At 50.9% G+C, this 19,549-nt stretch overlaps 1 protein-coding gene across 1 annotated transcript in view; it reads left to right on the forward strand.

The window, feature by feature from the left end:
* Nucleotides 1-19,549, forward strand: part of UBN1 (ubinuclein 1) — a 28,674-nt gene that overhangs the window by 4,899 nt on the left and 4,226 nt on the right. The window contains 12 exon segments of the mRNA XM_030957992.1: nucleotides 967-1,396; nucleotides 5,414-5,484; nucleotides 7,908-7,950; nucleotides 7,952-8,038; nucleotides 9,263-9,381; nucleotides 9,864-9,986; nucleotides 10,826-10,969; nucleotides 13,758-13,808; nucleotides 14,880-14,922; nucleotides 15,228-16,451; nucleotides 17,819-18,071; nucleotides 18,369-18,458. Coding sequence (XP_030813852.1) covers nucleotides 967-1,396; nucleotides 5,414-5,484; nucleotides 7,908-7,950; nucleotides 7,952-8,038; nucleotides 9,263-9,381; nucleotides 9,864-9,986; nucleotides 10,826-10,969; nucleotides 13,758-13,808; nucleotides 14,880-14,922; nucleotides 15,228-16,451; nucleotides 17,819-18,071; nucleotides 18,369-18,458 — 2,678 coding nt within the window.

A 19,549-nucleotide genomic window follows, 5' to 3' on the forward strand; every position in this document is an offset into this window, starting at 1 on the left:
GATCAGGGATGGAGCACAGCTCCAGAGCAGCAGTGTGTGAGCAAAGAGGGGCACAGCTGGCTGCAGGAGTGGTGTTTCTGGAGCTCTGCTTAGGTACTGGCAGTGGGAATAGATCTGGAGAGGAGAGAGAAAAATGGCAACTGTTGGGATGAAGCTGTGGGAGGAAAGGCAGGTGGGAAGGGCTCGGGACTGCCAGGGAGGGAGAGGTTACAAGGCAGGCTGTGTTACTGCTCTCTCTGGGCAGTCCTTTGTACTCCTGCCCAAAGTATTTCTTGGATGAGTGCTCAGCTCTTTTATAGCTTTTGGGCTGTAAAATGGAATGATTTTTCTTTTTGTTCTGAGTCATCTTGTGCTGTAGCTCTGACCATGCTTTGGTCTGCCTGGCCTGTCTCTTTCAGTATCTGTATCTGTTGCTTTTCATCAATTTCTTGTATTTTCCTCTTAAATTTTTTCCTTCTTCTTTTAACTATTCTTTGTAATTTATTTTTTCCTGCATGGATCTGCTCTTGGGCAGCAGCAGCCCATGTGTCTGATGTGGTATCAGTGTGTATCAGATTCCTTCAAAGTGAGCAAGGAAAGGAATTTGCTCTCCTGGTTTTAACACAGCAGAAAGCTTCACACCAACTCTGTCCTGCCTCAGTTCCTCTGTACCAATCGTGCATTTCCCAACCTTCCTTGCTGGAATAACAATAATTTCATGTAACTAAATGAAAGCAGAGCTCTGTGGAGGTGGTTTAGGCCCCAGCATCTCTCTGCAGTGAGTTGGAACAGACTTCTCTGAGCTGAGATGAACAGCCAGAAAGAAGCCTGAGACTTTTAGAAGCTGTAAAATACTTTTTCTGCTGTAATTGGTTAAGGAGCTAAGACTTTCCAGGGAGTTGTGCCTGAAGTGAACTGGGGAGAAGGGACCCTCTGCTCCTTGATCTTGTATTCAGTTCCCTTTCCCCCTCTACCCTTTGTTTGCAGCTTCACAGCATTAAATGCAAGTAAGGAGAAGAAGAAGAAGAAATACTCTGGAGCTCTCAGTGTCAAGGAGATGCTGAAGAAGTTCCAGAAGGAGAAGGATGCTCAGAAGAAAAAAGACGAAGAGCAGAAAGTGGTGACCCCTTCCCCTGCAGACCCTGCAGCCCCAAGGGAGGCAGAGGCCATGGCTGACCCTCTGCTGTCCCTCTTTGGCCACGCCAGTGACAGTGACCTGCTGCAGGCAGCCTCAGCCATGGACTCCCTGAGCGAGCTGGACCTGGAGCGGCTCCTGAGCGAGTCCCCCGAGGGCAGCCCCTGCCCCGAGCTGGAGGATGGCAGCGACCCTGCCTTGGAGCAGGAGTTCAGGCAGCCACCATCCCTCCCAGAGGGGCTGCCAGCCCCCCTGGAGAAAAGGATCAAGGAACTGGCTCAGGTACAGCAGCTCCTGGGGGCACTGGGGCTGGCAGGGGAACAGCTCTGCTGGGAGGGTGTGACAGGAGGGTGGGGGTGTGTGACAGGAGGGGTGTGTGTGTGTGTGTGACAGTGTGTGTGACAGGTGTGTGTGTGTGTGTGTGACAGTGTGTGTGTGTGTGACAGGAGGGTGTGTGTGTGTGACAGTGTGTGTGTGTGACAGTGTGTGTGTGTGTGTGTGTGTGACAGGAGGGGGTGTGTGTGACTGTGTGTGTGACAGTGTGTGTGTGTGACAGTGTGTGTGTGTGTGTGTGTGTGTGTGTGTGACAGGAGGGTACAGCTCTGTGTGTGTGACAGGAGATTGTGTGTGTGTGTGACAGGAGGGGGTGGGTGTGTGTGACAGGAGGGTGGGTGTGTGTGTGACAGGAGGGGGTGTGTGTGTGGGTGTGTGTGTGTGTGACAGGAGGGCACAGATCTGCTGGCTGTGTGTGTGTGACAGGAGGGCACAGCTCTGTGTGTGTGACAGGAGGGCACAGCTCTGCTGGCTGTGTGTGGCAGCACCCAGGGACAGAGCACATTCCAGTGGGAGTTTCTCAGACCCACTGGGATCACGCCTTTGTGTCACTCAGTTTCCTCTAAGTGATTTCCTTTAAGGCCCAGGTGTGATGTCCAAGTGCTGGATCTTGTCAGGTACTGAATGTGACACTTGAGATCACAGCTGACCAGGATTCCTTCTTTACCTCTCTTGGAAAAGCATGGTCCTGATGCAAGCAGTAATTTCCAAAGTCAGTTTGACATGAATGGACTGAAATGTGAATTACTGAGCCTGGAGGGCTGCTTTGGGCTGGGATAGAGGTAATTTTCTCCGGAGTGGCTGTTTTAGGGCAGTTTTGAATTGTGCTGTGATAACCCAGGGATGTGTTGTTGTTGAGCAGGGAGTGCTCACCCAGTGCCAAGGCCTTTGCTGCTCCCACCCACACTGCCAGTGAGGGGCCTGGGGGGCAGGAGGAGCTGGGAGGGGACAGCCAGGACAGGGATCCCAACAGGGATAGCCCAGACAGGGGTCATGCCCAGCAGATAAAGCAGGGGAAAAGGAAGAGGGGGATGTTTGGAGTGATGGCATCTGTTTTCCCACATGTGATGGATGGAGCCCTGCTGTTCTGGGGATGGCTCAACACCTGCCTGTCCTTGGGAAGTGGGGGAAGAATCCCTTGTTTTCTTTGCTTGTATGGCTTTTGCTTTCCCTGTTACACTGCCTTGTCTCAGCTCATGGGTTTTCTCACTTTTACCTCTGTGATTTCCTGCCCCATCCCACCTGGGTGAGGGAGCAGCAGCTGTGTGGGGCTGAGTTGCAGGCTGGGGTTAAACCATGACAGGGACAAATGCCACCATAATATTTTTAATGTGCTGTGCTGGTCAGGACACTGAAGGGGTGCACTGTGTTGTGTGTGTAAAATAAGAGGGTGCAGCTGGAAAGCATTGCCACAGTTCTGCACTGGGAGAAGGCCTGGAAAGCCCTGTAGATGGGGCTTGAGGATTTGCTAGAACCATTTCCATGTCACAGGCAGGTCCTTTCCTGAAGCTTGGGTACCACTGGAGCTGCACCAATTTGGCAATTTGAGTCCTTCAGCCATTTTTAACATCTGGTTGTTGGGGTCCCATTTAGGGAGTAATGGATTCTTTGCTTCTTTTCTGCCAAGGTCAGGATTAAATCACTAGACAGTATTTCTTGTCAGACTCAGTTGTTTATTAGTTCTTATCTATGTCACAGTCTCACAAGCTGTGAGTTCTGCAGTGCTTTGCTCTAACAAGGTAGAAAATAGCTATGTATCTCTCTCTCCAAGGCCTTTTAAGGCTAAACTGTCCAATTAAGAAATTACACCTAAAATATTTTTACTTTTAACCCAACAACCAACCATCCCTGATCTGCAATGTGGACTTCTTATCCAATTACACAAAACCACCCAAACCCATGGAGGAGAAGGTGAAGAAGGAGCAGCCTGCACCCTAAAACCTCCATCTTGCTTTGTATATATTGCTATATTCTAAACCCTTAAACTCTGAGTTTCCCACCATGTGATATCACACACTTCTGTTCAAACTCCACACCCACAATCCCAGTTCTGCCATTCCATTCTGGAAGCTTCTCCACAGCCTCAGGTCAATGCAGTGTTCTCCTGGGGGTCAGTGCCTGGCAGCACAGAAAGTCTGAAATTCTCAGTGACCAGGGTTTCAGCAAAGGAGTGGAATCTATTAATGTCTAGAAGGATGATCTGATGTCTTTTCACCAGTAGCTCCTCCTGCAGCTGGGCTCCTGGGGGACTCACCCATCTTCTCCATAGTGTGGTGTGCTTTGGGAAGCTCCAGTCTGTTTTGGAGAAGGAAAATACTGGGTGCTGGTCAGGGATCCCTTCCTGGCCTGTCAAAGTGTGCTGTCAGCCTTGTGGTGTGAGGGCTGTCACCATCAGCCTGTCAGCAAGTGCTGGGAGGTTGTGCTCCTGCTGCTGGGGTGGTTTTAAACACTGATTTTAAGTCATAAACATGCCCTTGGAGCTCTGTGGTGGTTCTGCCTCCTGGGGCACTTCAGAGCACCTCTTGCTGGAGTGAGGGATGCTGAGTAACTCCTGTCACTGAAGATAAGCTGCTCTTAGAGAGCTGTTCTGCTGAGTTGTGCACTGGGGGTGAGCAGATGGGAGGGGAGGAGGAACTGAAGCAAGTATTGCCACAGCTGATAAAAATAATGGGCTCTTGGTGGATGTTTCTGTTTCAGAGAGCACCAAAACAGCTGTTTGTGACTCTGTCTGAGTTAAAGGAGAATATTTTGGAAGTTCCATGGTATCAGGTTAATTGTTATGGTGTTGTGAAACAGTTTAATAGCAGAGTCCCCACTGATTTTCCTGCTTGGATTTTCCTGCTGCTGTGTCTCTTGTTGCTGGATTGTGGATGTTAAGAGAAGAAAGAAGCTGAAACTGTGGGTCAGGGCTGTGGGGCATGAGCTCAGGTGGCACTGAGGAGGTGCTGGACCTCTGCCTGAGAACCAAGTCTCTTCATCCCAGAGGTGGGAGCATCTCCTGAGTTAAACGGAGCCTCCAGGCATTTCCTCTTCTACTTGAACTGCTTTGATTTTAACCCTCTCCTTCCTGAGTAATTTTCCTGCTGAGGATTCTGCTTAGCATTGAGCCTTCTCCTTTGACATGACTTGCTGCTGGCAGGGAGGAATGTTCACCCTCTGGGCATAAATTAATTGCTTGCCTGCCTCAACTTTGGAGTGGTAAATCATGGGATTTCAAAATCCTCTCCTGGTCTGCTTCCCTGTGCAAGGAATCACTAACTCATGGTGGTGCCTTGTGCCAAATCCCAGTTTTGTTTATATCCCCACTCAGAAAAAACTGAAAGCTCTTGGCAATTTGCTACTATCTCATTCATCTCTTGGAATTATTTTCCTGCTGGACATATTTTTTATGGGTGTGATGTTTTTGGGCAGCTGCAGTCATAGCTCTGGAAGCTTCCTGAACTGGACTTTTTTTGTTTCCATGGTGTTGACTGGGAGTAACACATCCCCTGTGGCTGTGACTCTTCTCTGTTGGTGTCTTGGCTTAGTTTCCAGATGGATCTAGAAAACCTGGTGATAAGTCTCCTCAACCTTCCTTAGATGTGATTAGTTTGAGCTTCCCTGGTGCAGGGACAAGCTCTGAGCCCATATTCCTGCATCTGCTGAGAAGTTAAAACCATGCTTGAAGCTGTTGTTGTCCCCATGGCAAGTTTGCCAGAGAAGTCACCTCCTTTGTCCCAGGAAACACTCCAGAGTGGTAACTCCAGTGCACCTGGAGAGGAGAATCCAGGCTGGGAAGGTCACCAGGTGCTACCAGGTCAGGCAGGGTTGGGCTTGAGCTGGGGAGGTTCACACTTCTGCTGTGACAGAGTTTGTGTAATAAAGCTGTGCCTTGTTTTGCAGTAGTTCAGTGGTGGTTTTGGAGACACCTGGCTGCTTGTGCCAGCTGTGAAGTGCTGATGATTTGTGTTATTTCCTGACTTCCAGGCTGCCAGAGCTGCTGAGGGAGAAGGCAAGCAGAGATTCTTCACTCAGGACATCAACAACATCATCCTGGAGTAAGTGCTGCCAGCAGAGAGGTGTGGGAAAGGAGAGCATTAGGCAGAGCATTTCTGGTAAATCCAGGAGCAGGTTCAGCAGGAATTGTGGGGTTGTCCTTGTACAGGTCTTCCAGGCAGAACATGCCCAGAATAACATGAAAGTCTCCTATAAATGGCTTTCAGTTGAAATATGATGAGCCAGGAGAGTGTTGGAGGGAATGTATCCAGTCCTCCTGTTCTCAGGATGCTGCCTGATATTTATGTGCCTAAATTTGGTCACTTGACCTGTGAGTTTAGCTTGATGCAAGTAAATCTCTCCCTGTGAGAGATGTCAGATATGTTTTTGCTACTTAACTTACATGCTATGTAGAATTCTTTATAACTGGGATAAGGGTGCTGTGTTCAACTGGTTCTCTGGGAAAACTGGAGGAATTCCATTCCTGCTCTGTGTTTCGAGGCCCAAATTACAGAGTGCCAGTGTTGCTCAGGCAGCTGCAGATAATGGCTTCATTCTTCTGCCAGAGCCTGGAGAGGGCTGATGAATGCACAGGGTTTTGTGATCAGTGCAATAATACTGACACCCAGGCTTTAATTTCATTAAGGTTTATCCAGGCACTTGCAGGGAACTGCCAAGGGGAGTTTGGGACTCTGCTTCCCTCTCATTTCCAGGGCTGATTATCACCTTCCAGCATTCCAGTGCTGGCTGCACAAACAGTTCTTGTCCGGTGGCAAACTGATCACTTCAGCCTCACTCAGAGGAGATTTAGACAGATTTGTACAATTTTGCTGCACAATTTGGATCAGGGAAACCCCAGACATGAATATAGATTGAAACAAGAACTTGGGGTGTTGGTGGGTGAGAGGCTGGACATGCTTCCCCCTCTGTGCACCCAGAAACCCCCCTGGGCTGAGCTGAAACTCCCCCAGCAGGGAAGGGGGGATTCTGCCCCTCTGCCCCCCAAGGTGAGACCCCACCTGCTGAGCTGCCCCAGCCCTGGGGCCAACAGCAGCAGCACCTGGAGCTGCTGGAGAGAGTCCAGGGGAGCCCATGGAGATGCCCCAGGGCTGGAGCCCCTCTGGAGCCAGGCTGGCAGAGCTGGGGGTGCTCACCTGGAGAGGAGAAGGCTCCAGGGACACCTCAGAGCCCCTTGCCAGGGCCTGAAGGGGCTCCAGGAGAGCTGGAGAGGGACTGGGGACAAGGGATGGAGGGACAGGACACGGGGAATGGCTCCCACTGCCAGAGGGCAGGCTGGATGGGATGTTGGGAATTAGGAATTGTTCCCTGGCAGGGTGGGCAGGCCCTGGCACAGGGTGCCCAGAGCAGCTGGGGCTGCCCCTGGATCCCTGGAAGTGTCCAAGGCCAGGCTGGACAGGGCTTGGAGCAGCCTGGGACAGTGGGAGGTGCCCCTGCCATGGCAGGGGGTGGGATGGGATGAGCTTTAAGGTCTCTTCCAATTCAAAGCATTCTCTGATTTTAATGATGGTGATGATGAATCACTTCACATTTTTTACCCTTTCTGATACTGAGAGATGGCTTAAAAAGCCAGGCTCCTAATTTCTGTTTGTGTAGATGGATTTGACACATGCTGATCTCTCTCATCTACTCACTTGGAAGTTGAAACCTAAGGGATAATGTTTGATTTTGTGTTGTCCTGAATTCCACTGTCACAGCACCTGACAGAACCAGTGTGCACTTCCCATTTCATTGCCTGACCCTCCTGCCTGCAGCTGCCAGGGAGAGCAGATGAGACTGCAGACTGCCACCTGTTCCTTCTCCAGCTACTCCTGGAGCAGATTCAAAGCACAGCTTGGGATAAAACCTCTTGATTCTAGAATCCAGAGAACCTTCACACAGTTTACCTTGTCCTTCATCCCTCTGTCCTGTCCCAGCCTCCTGCTGTGGGCAGGTTTGCCCCTGAGCAGGCAGCACGGGCTGGATAGCTCAGTCTTTTATGGGGACAGAGTGTCTGAGACCCAAGCTGCTCTCAGCCACTGGCTACCTTTAGCAAGCATAAAGGATATCAGCTCTTTAGTGATTATCAGCTCTTTGTGAGTTCCAGAGAGAGAGAAGGCTGGGGTTCCACAGCGATGTCTTTACTGGGGGTCTGTGAAGGGTTCCAGCAATGGCTCTTCTAACCAGAATGGGCTAAAACAGCCCATTCTATAGGGTACTGGGGGGTCCAAAATTGTCCAAGAGCAGGGGTTAAGGGAAAGTGACCTATGGGGTTACGAGAGATAAGCTGGGGTCCGAAAGGTGGAAGAGAGGGGCTTCTTTGCTATTTCACCGGGACATGGCATTTCCTGTCTTAAAGCCTCTGCTCTCCACGGGGCCCTAGCAAGCCCATGGCCTGCTACACTGTCCCTGCCTCCCAGTCCCCTCAGGGTGGCCCTGGTGGCTCAGGGCTGGCTGGCAGTCCTGCTAAGGCTGTGTTTGTCCCCAGCATCGAGCTGCAGACGCGGGAGCTCAGCAGCCAGGTGCGCTCAGGGGGTCTACGCCCACCTGGCTGCCTTCTTCCCCTGCAGCAAGGACACGCTGCTGAAGAGAGCCCGCAGGCTGTACCTCTACGAGCAGGTGAGGAGGTGCCAGCAGGCCTGGGGGGTGGTGGCCCTGCTGGGCACAGCATGGCTGTTGCTGTCCCCAAGCCCTGTGTCCTCCATGGGGCACTGGCCCAGACCAGTGGCTGGGTGGGGGTTGGAGCTGGCTGGAGTTTGGTGTCCCAGCCATGGGAACATTTTGGGGTGTTCTGTGGGGCAGCAGCTCTCTGGCCACAGAGAGAAACAGACAGCTTTCCTCTCCAAGTGTCTGTGGTTGAGATGACCCTGAGGTGTTAGAAAGTCTCTTTCTCGCAGCCTCGAGATCGAAGAAGAAGTCGGGATTCTTTGGCTCTGGTTTTCAAGGCTGTTTATTCTCTGTTATCTATCATTCTATCTAACATTCTTTTATTGTTTTCTGTCTATTTATTTGTTATTCTATTTATTTGTTATCTAACGTTCTTTTCCTGACCTACTGAGGTCTAGCAGGTCGGGTTGTGGCACACTGACTGCCTTCAGGGCAGTGTTATCTTTTTATACTAAAAACTACCTGTACTTTATTTACAATAATTTTCCAATACCTCTCACCTGTGTTAGACAGTGTGTTTCTGCTCTAAACCAATCCAAAAGTGCCAACATCACCCAGAAGATGGAGGCTAAGAAGAACAAAGAAGAAGGACAAAGCACACCCAAATCCTCCATCTTGGCTTCTGAACCCCCATTCTAAAAACCTCAAAATTTTACTTTTTCACTCTGTCACAAACTATCATTTTACTCAAACTCTTGTGGCTTGTAAATCTTCACATAAAGTTGGTAATTTTCTCCATGGGTTAAAATCAAAGCCACAGGTGTCTTGGGCTCTGTGCCGAGGTCTCTGAGCCCCTCCCAGGGGCTCGAGCCATCCAGGGCAGCCAGAGGGATGTCCTGGCTCCTGACACGTTCCCAGGCATTGTTCTGGGAAAAAGCTGTGAGAAGATCAGAGAAAAGAATGAGAAACAATTCTTATCTTCACTTGCTGCACCTGCTGTTGTGAACATGTGGCATGTGTTGTGGAGATTTGTTTACCAAAGGGTGATTTCTTAATTAACTAACAGTGACAATGTTTTAATTAAAGAACTAATCAATTCCACCTGTAGTGAACTAAGGTACAAAAGTATAGGTTTCTTAATACAGATTATTGCTGAGCCTTCTGTAAATACAGGGAGTCTGTGTGAGTTACCAGCCAGTCCTGGCTGTTGTGCTGACAGCTCTGTGCTCGCTGCAGGGTGGGCGCCTGAAGGAGCCTCTGCAGAAGCTGAAGGAAGCCATTGGAAGGGCCATGCCAGAGCAGGTGGCCAAGTACCAGGAGGAATGCCAAGCCCATACTCAGGCCAAGTTTGCCAAGTAAGCTCCTCATTTGCTCATTCCTCCTCTGTGGCTTTTCCCAGCAGGCTCCCTGTGGCCTGGAGGCTGCTCTCCTGAAGTTTGCCACCTCTTTTTGTTCCGTGGGTTACATTTGCTGATGGGCATTGATGGGCCTGACTAAGCTGTGTGTGTTCTTTGTGCTGTCTGTGGCCATGCCAGCTACAGCAGCACTGATGGGACAGAGCTTGGCTGAAGGGTTTTGCATGTGCAGGTGTGTCCTTAGGAACATGGCAGCCTGGGAACAGTCAGGCTGGATTAGTCCCATCATCTCTATTACAAAATATTGGGAGATTTCTTAACCTTCAGCCCATAGCTCAGCTTGCACCCTAAGCCAGAGATTGCTGATACTGAGGCCTCTGTCCAGTGCTGTTCAGAGATACTTAATCTGCAGTATTAAGTACATTAAGTATCTACTTGAACCTGCAGGATGATCACTTCCACATTTTCTGTCTTCATTTTAGGATGCTGGAAGAGGAAAAAGACAAAGAACAGCGAGTTTGTTCTGATGATGATGAGGATGAAGAAAAGGGAGGGAAGCGTGTCGCGGGCCCGCGGAAGAAATTCCAGTGGAATGATGAAATCAGGTTTGAATAACTCAGATATTAAGCAAATTCATGACCTGTCTTACTCTTTGCAGTTGGCAGTGAAGCATTTTGGAGTCTGGATTTTGTTACAAAGCAGTGCTGATCACCTGTAGGAGCAGTCAGCTCGGAGGTTCGTGGCACGTGGTGTTGTTGTGGAAGCCATTTCTGCATTTATTGCATCTCACCCTGAAGCTGATTTCAGGCCCAGACTGACCCTGAGAGAAGTGCTGAGAGCCTCTGTGCAGAGTCCAAAAGAGAGAGTCAGATCTTTGGGAACAGAAGGGATTCAGCTGAATTGCTGGCATCCTACAGCCCAGACTCTAGACATGCCCAGGTTCTGGTTCTGGAAGCAGTTGAAGCTGTTGGGTTCTGCTGCCCCTGGCACTTGGGGCTGACAGAGAAAGGAGTGCTGAGAACAGGGGAGAGTGACAAAGGGTTAAAGGAAAATCAGTCCTGCTGTCTTTTTCTTCTTTTTGTGGAACAAATCAATTAGTGCTGCTGATCCATGTAGGACATAGCCAGCTGTGCTTCCTGCCTTCTCCCTGCAGAGAGGTTCAGTTCTGTGGTTGTTACTGCTGCCTGTGGCTCTGGCACTGGCTTGCTGCCTCAGCTGCTTCAAGAGATTACACTGGGAAGGGGTAACAAGACTTTTCTCCCTGTGCACACACAGAGCAAGGACTTTGCCTTTCCCTTCTCCTTTCCTGAGGAGGCAGTGCAGGGTTGTGTTAGCAAGAACCAGGTGTGTCTTGGTGAATTTATCCAGCCTGGATAAAGAGAATGATCTCCAAGTGGGAAAGGTCAATCTGCATAACTGTATGTGAAATCTTCCTGTTCCTCAGGGAGCTGCTTTGCCACTTGGTGAAGATTAAATTGGATGGTTATGACCTTGACAAGAATAAGGCTCAGTCTCTAGAGGATTATGTGAAGACCTTCCTAGAAGGAGAGGTGAAGCCCCTTTGGCCAAAAGGCTGGATGCAGGCCAGGTGAGCAAGAACCAAGGGATTCCTTGTCCCAAGGGACCTGGGAAGGTCATTAGTCCTGCCCTTGCTCAGGGAATGGCTGGCTTCAGAGTTAGATCAGAGTGCCCAGGGCTTTGGCATGTGGAATTTTGGAAATTCCCAAGGATGGAGATTACCACAGCATCTCTGGGCTCCTGTTCTGGTACTTGATCACTCTTCATGAGATCTTTTCTCTTTATTCCCTTCAAGAATTCCCCTTGCTGCACTGAACTGAATATTCCCTGCTTTTGTTTTTTACTGTGCACCTTTGAGAAAGCTCTGGCTCCATCCTGTTCCTGTCCCCACCACTCTTTAGGTAGTGGAAAACTGCCATTAGACTCCTCCTGGGGCTTCTCTTTTTCCAGGCTGAGCAAACCCATTTCCCTCCACCTCTCCTTGGCTGTTGTGTGTCCCTGTTCCTTGGGATGTTTCCATTTTGCTGGCATCTCTCTTGGATTGTGGGGACCCTGAAACTGGATCTGTGTCCAGATGTGTCCTCTCAGGTGCTGAGCAGGGGATGGTTTGCTCTCAGGACACCTCTGCAGCAGTGGCTTCCCTTCCCTTGCCCCCCAGGAGCCCCAGGTCCTTTCCTGCAGGGCTGCTGCCCAGGCTTGTTCCATCCCAGCTGCAGGACTTGGTGCTGGATCTCACTGAGCTTCACAAGGTTTGTGTTGGTCCCTTTCTCCAGCCTGGGAAGGGCCCTGTGAATGGCAGCCCTGCCCTCCACCATATTCTCCCCCCTGCCTCTGTCCCTTTTCACCTCCCAAACGCCTGAGTGCAGCCAGGGCTGAGCAGCCTTGGTGCCATGGTGATGTCACACAGGTGCCACTGGCAGTAGAACTGGCTCTGAGATCAGGCCCATGGGCCAATCTCTGCTTTCTTGTCTCTGTATCACAAAAGATCCCTTTGTAATCACAAAGGATACATTTTTCAGACACTTAAAGAAGTCTTCTCTGGAGTATTCTCAAAACAAGGCAAAGTAGAAAAGTTTTAGGGGCTTATTGGAGTCAGTAGAATCTGGTGTGGTTGCTGTACCCTCACTGCTGTTTCCTGCTCTTTCCCACTCTCCATCATCCCTGCCCTCGAGCTGGCAGTGGCAGAGAGCCACACAAATGGCACAGTCCCTCTGCTGGGACTGTCATCACCTTCTGGCCTGCTTTGTTTTGCTCAGTACTTTCAAGAAAGGACAACTCTGCAGTCTTACTTTGGAATCTTTAAGGTTCCTTCCAACCCAAGCTGTTCCGTGTTCTTTCTCTTTGCATTTCACCAGCTGGGCAGTGCTGACTTCTCTGCTGAATTCTCTGCTGAGTTTGCTTTCTGGGTGTTGGGGGATAAAGGAAGATGTAGGTAGCAGCTCCTGAGAGCAGTAAGAATGAGTGGCACATCAGAGATGCACTTGGAGAAGTCCATGAAGGCTGTTTGGTGCAGTTGCATGTGCACAGGAAGCTCAGTGCTCAGCATGCTTGTAGTGTGGTGGTGCAGGAGCTGAAAGGTGGCATGGGGAGGTGGGGGAAGATTCCTGCTTAGTTAATGAGGATATACCCAGCCTGAGGGTCTCAGCTTGCCAAGTTTTAAAAACTTTTCTTTGAATAAATGGAAGTTCAAAACTTCAACTCCACGTTTGATGGTGCAACTGTTGTTGGGCATTCAGGTGTTCACACAGGACTCAGTGTAGCAGACACTTCCAGTGGAATTAAGTACAGTAAGTAATACCTCAGTAAAAGTGGATTTCCTAGTTGCTTTCCAGTGGCTGAAGGACAATGGTTTCTCCTGCTGGGACTTGGAGTTGGACTTGATCTTTCTGGGTCCCATCCAACTCAATATATTCTCTGACTTGGTGGTTTAAAGACAGAGGGTAGAGTGAAAGTCACAGGGAGGGATAGGTGGCTCTAGAAAAACTGTAACAATTTCATGGATAAGTCAGCTTGATTCACTGTCATCGTGGTCTCAGAAGTTCATCTGTAAGAGGAACTTGAAGGTGGACAGAGCAGCAATTTCATGGATGAGTTAGAGAGGCCCTGCCATGAGTCTGTTTCCTCCATGAACACTAAGAGATGATTAACAGAATGTTAAGGTGACATAAGCTTGCTTTTTAAGAGAAAAAATAAGACAAAAGTCTGTTAGTACCAGCCAGGAATCACATTCTGTGTGCCAGTACTGAAGGAATGTTTGTAGCTCCTCCCTGGCATGTAGGAGGGCAGCTGAATGGCAGCTGGTTTGGGTCAGAGAGAGTTTGGGGGAGACTCTGCTTTACTCTCAGTAGTGGAGGCTTTGGATGAAGCTCAGTCTATTGCTGTGCTCAGTCAGTCCTTCCAGAAAGGGTTGTGATGTACAGAGTCACCTCAGCTCCAGGCTGAGGCACAAAGGCAGCACAGACCCTTCTCTCCTTCATTGCTGGCTGAGAGGCACGGGAAGGGAACTTCCTCCCTGGAGGCTGAAGAGCTCTTGGATGATCTCTGGCAGCAGGAAGGCCCTGAGTGATGATCCTGCCTCTCCAGCTGGCTTTTTAAGCTGGCAGAGCTTTTTCCTTAGGCATTGTCCAACCACTGCCTCAATGGCCTTTGCAGTGCCTACAAGCATTGCTCCCCAGAGAGAGAACTGTGTGGGGCAGCTCAGGATGATCTTCTGGCAAAGGGCTGAATATTTGTTTGCTCTCTGTGGTTTCAGTTTCAGCAAGTCCCCTGCTGTGCTGTGCAGCTCTGTCTCCAGTGATCCCAGCTGCTCTACTGGGTCTTGCTGGATATCACTTCTCATTGCTCTCTTCCCTTCTTAGGACACTGTTTAAGGAGAGCAGGCGTGTACACGGACACCTCACATCAGTCCTGTGAGTATCACAGCCTTCTTCTGGAGTGAAAACTGCTCATCTCCATTCCCTGGGGCCTGGGGGGATCCTGCAGGAGCACCTCAGCTTGCTTGGCTCCCCCCTCATAGATCAGTGCTGCTTCCTTTGGGGAGGTCTAGGGAGAGCAGCTGCTTGTGTGTGACATCTCCCAACACTCTCCTCAGGTGCTTTAGCCTTCAGCAAGTTCAACAATAACAACTTTAAAGCCAGGTTGCTTCTGGTTCAGCAGCCTGGAGTCAGGCCTCTGTGCTGGGCCCGGGAGGCTCAGGGAGGTCAGGTGGAGTGTGATTTCTGCAGCCTGTTCAGTTGGTCCTTGCTGGGTTCTGTATTCCCTCTTTCTTGTTGCCTGGTTCAAGGAGGGGCACCATGAGCTCAGACTGGTGAAGGTGGGTGCAGCAGGCTCACCAAGAGCCATCAGAATCCACCTGGGCAGGGGCTTTAGTCCAAAGGGTCTCGTGGATCTTGCTGGTGGTTGATAACAGATGAGGACATGGATTTAGGCTGGTGTCAGCTTGGCAGACAGTTCTTGGCACTGGTGAGTGAGGGGAAGTGGAATAGGCTGTAGAGTCATCCTTCCCTCAGCCACACACCCAGCAACTCAGGGATGTCTTGTACCAGAGATTGCATCTGACCAAATATATTCTCTGGGAGTTTGGCAGACGCTTTTACATCTTTGGCTTCTTCTGGGAACCCAAAAAGGGTGTAACTTCTGCAGAGCAGTCTCTGTGCCAGTTTCTCTCTGGGCCTTGCTGTAGGAGGGCAGCAGTGGGGTCCTGCAGCTGGTGCAGATGTGTGTGTGTGGGTGTTTCAGTGCTCTGCTGCCGTTCCAAGGCTCTGTTGCACTCCCTGATCCACTCCCTGGTGGGAGTTGGGGCTTCCAAGAGCAGCAACCAAATGTCATGTGCTTTTGAATCCTAGCAACCTGAGATGCTGCCTCTGTTCCTTGCAAGGACTCGGTGGATCATCACCAGCAGGGCCCAGGAGTGCTCCCTGGCTGGCTCCTTCCCTGGGGGCAGTCACTCAGCCATGTTTCTCTTGTCTTCCTCCAAACAGGGTGAAGAAGAAAGTTATAGCTCCTACCAAGGTGAAAGTGAAGGTGAGTTCTGTTTTCTCGTTCTCATGGTTGGTATGTGCCAAATGTCAAGTGACTGCCACCCTGAACCCTGTGTTTGAGCTTTGTATCAGCTCCTGTGAAATGGCTCTGCTCAGTATTTGACTTGGAAAAAACAACTGGAACAGCAGCTAGAATTGATGGCAGTGGCAGCTGGAGGGGAAGTGGGGGCTCATAGGCGCAGAATATGTGTGTCCTGCCTTTTATCCCCCGATTGTGAACCCTCCCTCCCCTTCTCAGCAGTAAACTCTGTCTCTCTTCTGACTGTGCCTTCTGCTGTGATGTTCCAGGACTCTTCCTGCAAGCCAGACAAGAAGCTGTCGGTGTCTGTCCCTTCCCTGCACTCGAGCAGCACCTTGGCCATGTCCTCAGAGCCCCAGGGAGGAGCCCTGGGCATCAGTGCCCAAACCAGGGAGCTCTTGTCCCTTGGGACAGCCCAAGCTGCCAGCAGCACTGCCACTCCTGCCACCTTCAAGGATGACTCCTTGGATGAGGACTTGATTCACAACCCCACCTCCTCCCTGGAAGCCGTGTCCAAGGAACTGGCTGTGCTGAACAGCAGGGCAGCAGGGAGCCCTGACTTTACTCTTCCTGCAGCTCCAAAAGCTCCACCAGAGAAGATCCCAGCTCTTGCATCCTCAGAGGAGAAGAGGACATTTCCAAAGCCCAACCCTTCCCCTTCATCATCCTCTGGTTCCCTCCAGTCTCCTCTAAACTTCCTAGCTGAGCAGGCCCTGGCATTGGGCCAGTCTTCTCAAGACAAGAAGACAGAGAACTCTAATTACAAAGAGCATTCCTGCCAAGCCTCCCCCAGCAAAATCCTTCCTGATGCCCACCAGGCTAAACAGAAGCACCACAGCCTGGTCAGGCCAGGCCACGGGCCCCCGGCCTCGGCGCCGGTGCCGGGCTCTCAGGTGAAGGTGTTCCACCCTGGTGCTCAGCTCCAGAAAACCTTCACCTCCCCAGCTCCCTTTGTCAAACTGCAGAATCCCAAATCCTCCACCCCCCTGCCCCAGCGCTCCCTCCTCCAGCAGGTCAAGTCATCAACCAAAGCTCAGAGCTTCCATTCCTCCACGTCCCCGGGCAGCACGCAGAACTCCAGCAGCTCCCACAAGAGCCAAGGCTTGTCCTCCTCCTCTCTCAGCTACGCCGGGAAGCACTCGAGTGGCTCCGGCTCTTCAGGACAATCTTACAAATCCCCTTTTGTCGCTGGCTCCCTCTCCAAGCACGGGGCTTCTTCCAGCAGCTCCTCTGGAGCTCCTGCCAACCAGGGCAGCTCCTCTGGGGCTTTGCTCCCCGGCGTCGCAGCCCCGTCCCCGGGCTCGGCCTCGGGCCGCCCGGCCTCCAGCTCCTCTGTGAAGAAACCTCCCGTGGCCCAGAAGCTGACCCTGGTGGCACCTCCTGGAGGCTCCAATGGAGATTCCAGCGGGGGCACCCAGGGCGTGGCCAAGTTGCTGACCTCGTCCCTAAAGCCAGCTGTGGTCAGCAGCACCGCAGCCTCTACCTCTGTGCCGGTAAGGGGGCCCTGCTGGCAGCTCCTGCTCACAGCTGCCCTGGAGGGGGCTCTTCAAAAGCAAAATCTGGAACGACTCTCTGGATTTCAGCTGCTTTAGACTAGAAGGTTGTGGCCTTTGCGCTGGGCTTGCCCTCCAGAATTCCAGTTTTCACTTTCAGCTTAAATAACCACTAAGCTGGATACTGTGCTGCCTTCCAAAGGGCAGTTATTGCCTAGGCTGTGTCATGGTCCTGCCCTGGCTCTGTGAGTTATGGGGACAGTAGGGCTCCCATTTGGATTAAGAGAAAGTGCAGTGAGGAAATTTATCACAAGAGATAAAGTTCATTGCATAAACTAAAGTATAATGATGAATTTATTATCAATTAGATCTACAAACTTCTTTAAATTATCCAAGTCATTTTAGTATTATTGCCACTTTTGTCATGACTGGCCCATAGAATAAATGGCCTGTGGTTATAGAACCAGGGAATCATTCAGGTTGGAAAAGCCCTCTAAGATCATTGAGTCCAGCCACTCCCCCAGCACTGCCAAGGCCACCTCTAACCTATTGTCCCCAGTGCCACATCCCCATGGCTTTTAAATCCTCCCAGATGTGGTGACCCCACCCCTTCCCTGGGCAGCTGTGCCAGTGCCTGACCATCATTTCCATGGAGAAATTTTCCCAATATTTGTTGGGATAGAACATTTCAGGAAGGACTTCTGGGTTGTCAGTACAGACCTGTTTTATTACAATATTTTATTACTTCATTGTATAAGGGGGTTCATTTTTATCTATAGCAAGAATTAATAGTTCCTAATGTTGTATTCATTTGTTGTTGGCTGCTCATGCCTGCCTTCCTTTGTGCCCCATGGAAAGAGCTGGGAAATGGCAGGAGTGTGTTTAAATGGAAGGCATGTACTGCTCAGCTGATACAGCTTGTCTGTTCCTGAGCGAGAGAGCTGGAAGCACTCCCCAGTGGTGCCTGTCTCCATGAGAGAGATACTGAATAACCTCCTGGGGTGCCTTGGGTGTCAGACCTCAGTGCCTGGAGTTGTCAGCAGTGTGTGCTGCTATAAGTGAGTGGGAAGCATACCCCTGGAACTCACAGGCAGTGGGGAAACTTTTCATCTGCCTAATGGAGGCACAGTTCCAGAGCAAGGGAGTCATGGAGGCAAATCCAGCGTGGCCACATTCAGAAGAGCTGGCTTGCTAATGTCTATCTGCAGATGGCCTCAAGTGTTGGCATCTCTTGGGCCCTAGCTGGGGGAGGGTGTTTTTTCCAAGGGGGAATTCTCGAGCATTCAGTGTTTTGCAGATCTGTAAGTCTGAATGATGCTGTACCTTGATTCTCCCTCTCCTGACTGACCTTTTCCATTGCTTTGCAGAAAGGAACTAGTGGAGCTGTGCTGCTAACAAGCTCTTCCTCCTTAAGTGTACTGGCTCCATCCTACAAGTCCAACAACCCAAAGCTGCCAGCTGCCCTGAGCTCCACCCCGTTAGGTATTATCTCTCCTATTCATTCTTTCCCTCTCCATGTCATCTCCTTCAGTTCCGACTCCTCCCCAAAAGCAGGAGTTTCCAAGGATGCAATAGTTACAGGACCTGCTCCAGGAACTTTCCACCACGGCCTCGGGCACAGTGAGTATCCTGCTGGTCCCCTGTGTGTCACCTGTGTCTGTGCTGTCACCTAGAACATCAGTGCTCTGCTGGGCTGCCCCATTGCACACCAGCCCATCTCTCTGGCTGTTGCTTCGTGCTGTGCTCCCTGCTTTTGTATCTCCAGCAGTTGCATTTGGAGAACATCCCTAGAGCTCACTCAGAAGTGCCAGTAACTGGAACCCGAGCTCTGCTAACTGCTGCAGCTCCTCTGCTCATTTCTGTCTTGGATGTGTATTTGTTCCTTTTTCCCTGTCCTCTCTTTGTTTTTCTCTCTAGGTCTTCTGGCTGGTTTGCACTCCAGCCCCCACCACGCAGCGCCACTCCCACACTCTGCCCTGTCCACTCACTTACCACAGAGTTTGCCAGGTAACTTCTCAGATGCTCGTGTTTGTCTTCTGCCTCGTGAGTCTCCCTCTATCTCAGCAGATCCTTCCTTCAGGGCTGCAGCCAAAGGGGTTTCCATGGTTTCCAGCTCTGTGGTTGTCACTAAAGCCTCTCTGAGGTACAGAGTGAGGGGCTGGGGGAAACCTGCTCTGGTGGAAAGTGTCCCTGCCATGGCAGGGGGTGGAACAGGATGGGCTTTAAGGTCCCTTCCAACCCAAGCCATTCCATGATTAGGAAGAAATTCTTGGCTGTGAGGGTGGGCAGGCCCTGGCACAGGGTGCCCAGAGCAGCTGTGGCTGCCCCTGGATCCCTGGCAGTGTCCAAGGCCAGGCTGGGCAGGACTTGGAGCACCCTGGGACAGTGGGAGGTGTCCCTACCCATGGCAGGGGTGGAATGGGCTGGACTTTAAGGTCCCTTCCAATCAAACCATTCTGGGATCCTGTGGTTTCTGGAATGATGAGTCCTCAGTGCTTACAGCAAGTGTTGGTTCCTGCAGATACTCTGAATTATCCTGCCAGGATGAAAGCTGTGCCTGTTTGTGCACAGCCTGCCAGGACTGCCCTGGAATGAATATTCCCTCTCTGGGGAGTTTTGTTCCTGGTGGCCTACATAAAATGTGTCAGACCAGACTGTCTTGTGTCTGTGCACTGAGTTAATTGCCAGCATCTCCTTCACAACAAGTTTGTAGTGTAAATGCTGATTGCTCCACTTGCTGCTCACAACGTGAGGATTTGGCAGTTAAGCCTGTTCCTGCCCCAGTTTGATGCCTGCAGAAGTGATGCATAAAACAGGAGTTTTCCAAAGAAGGAGAGAAGTCAGGAAAATTGAAATTCAGCGCCAGCAGATCGTTCTTACCTGCTCCAGGGAGCTGCTTATTCCCCTGAGAACTCCCATTTCTGCTTTCTTAGGCGTGTTCTTCAGCACTTTGGTGCAGTTCATTGCCATTTTCTTAGTACCTGCTCCTGCTGGGATGGTCTTCCTGGGCTAAGTGAGCCTGATTTAGGGGTGCTAGCCTGGCCCTGTGGTGTGTGCATGGATCACCATGTAGCCTCCTGCAGGAGTCATGGAATCAA

Source organism: Camarhynchus parvulus, chromosome 14, assembly GCF_901933205.1.
Source record: "Camarhynchus parvulus chromosome 14, STF_HiC, whole genome shotgun sequence".
Classification (NCBI taxonomy): domain Eukaryota; kingdom Metazoa; phylum Chordata; class Aves; order Passeriformes; family Thraupidae; genus Camarhynchus; species Camarhynchus parvulus.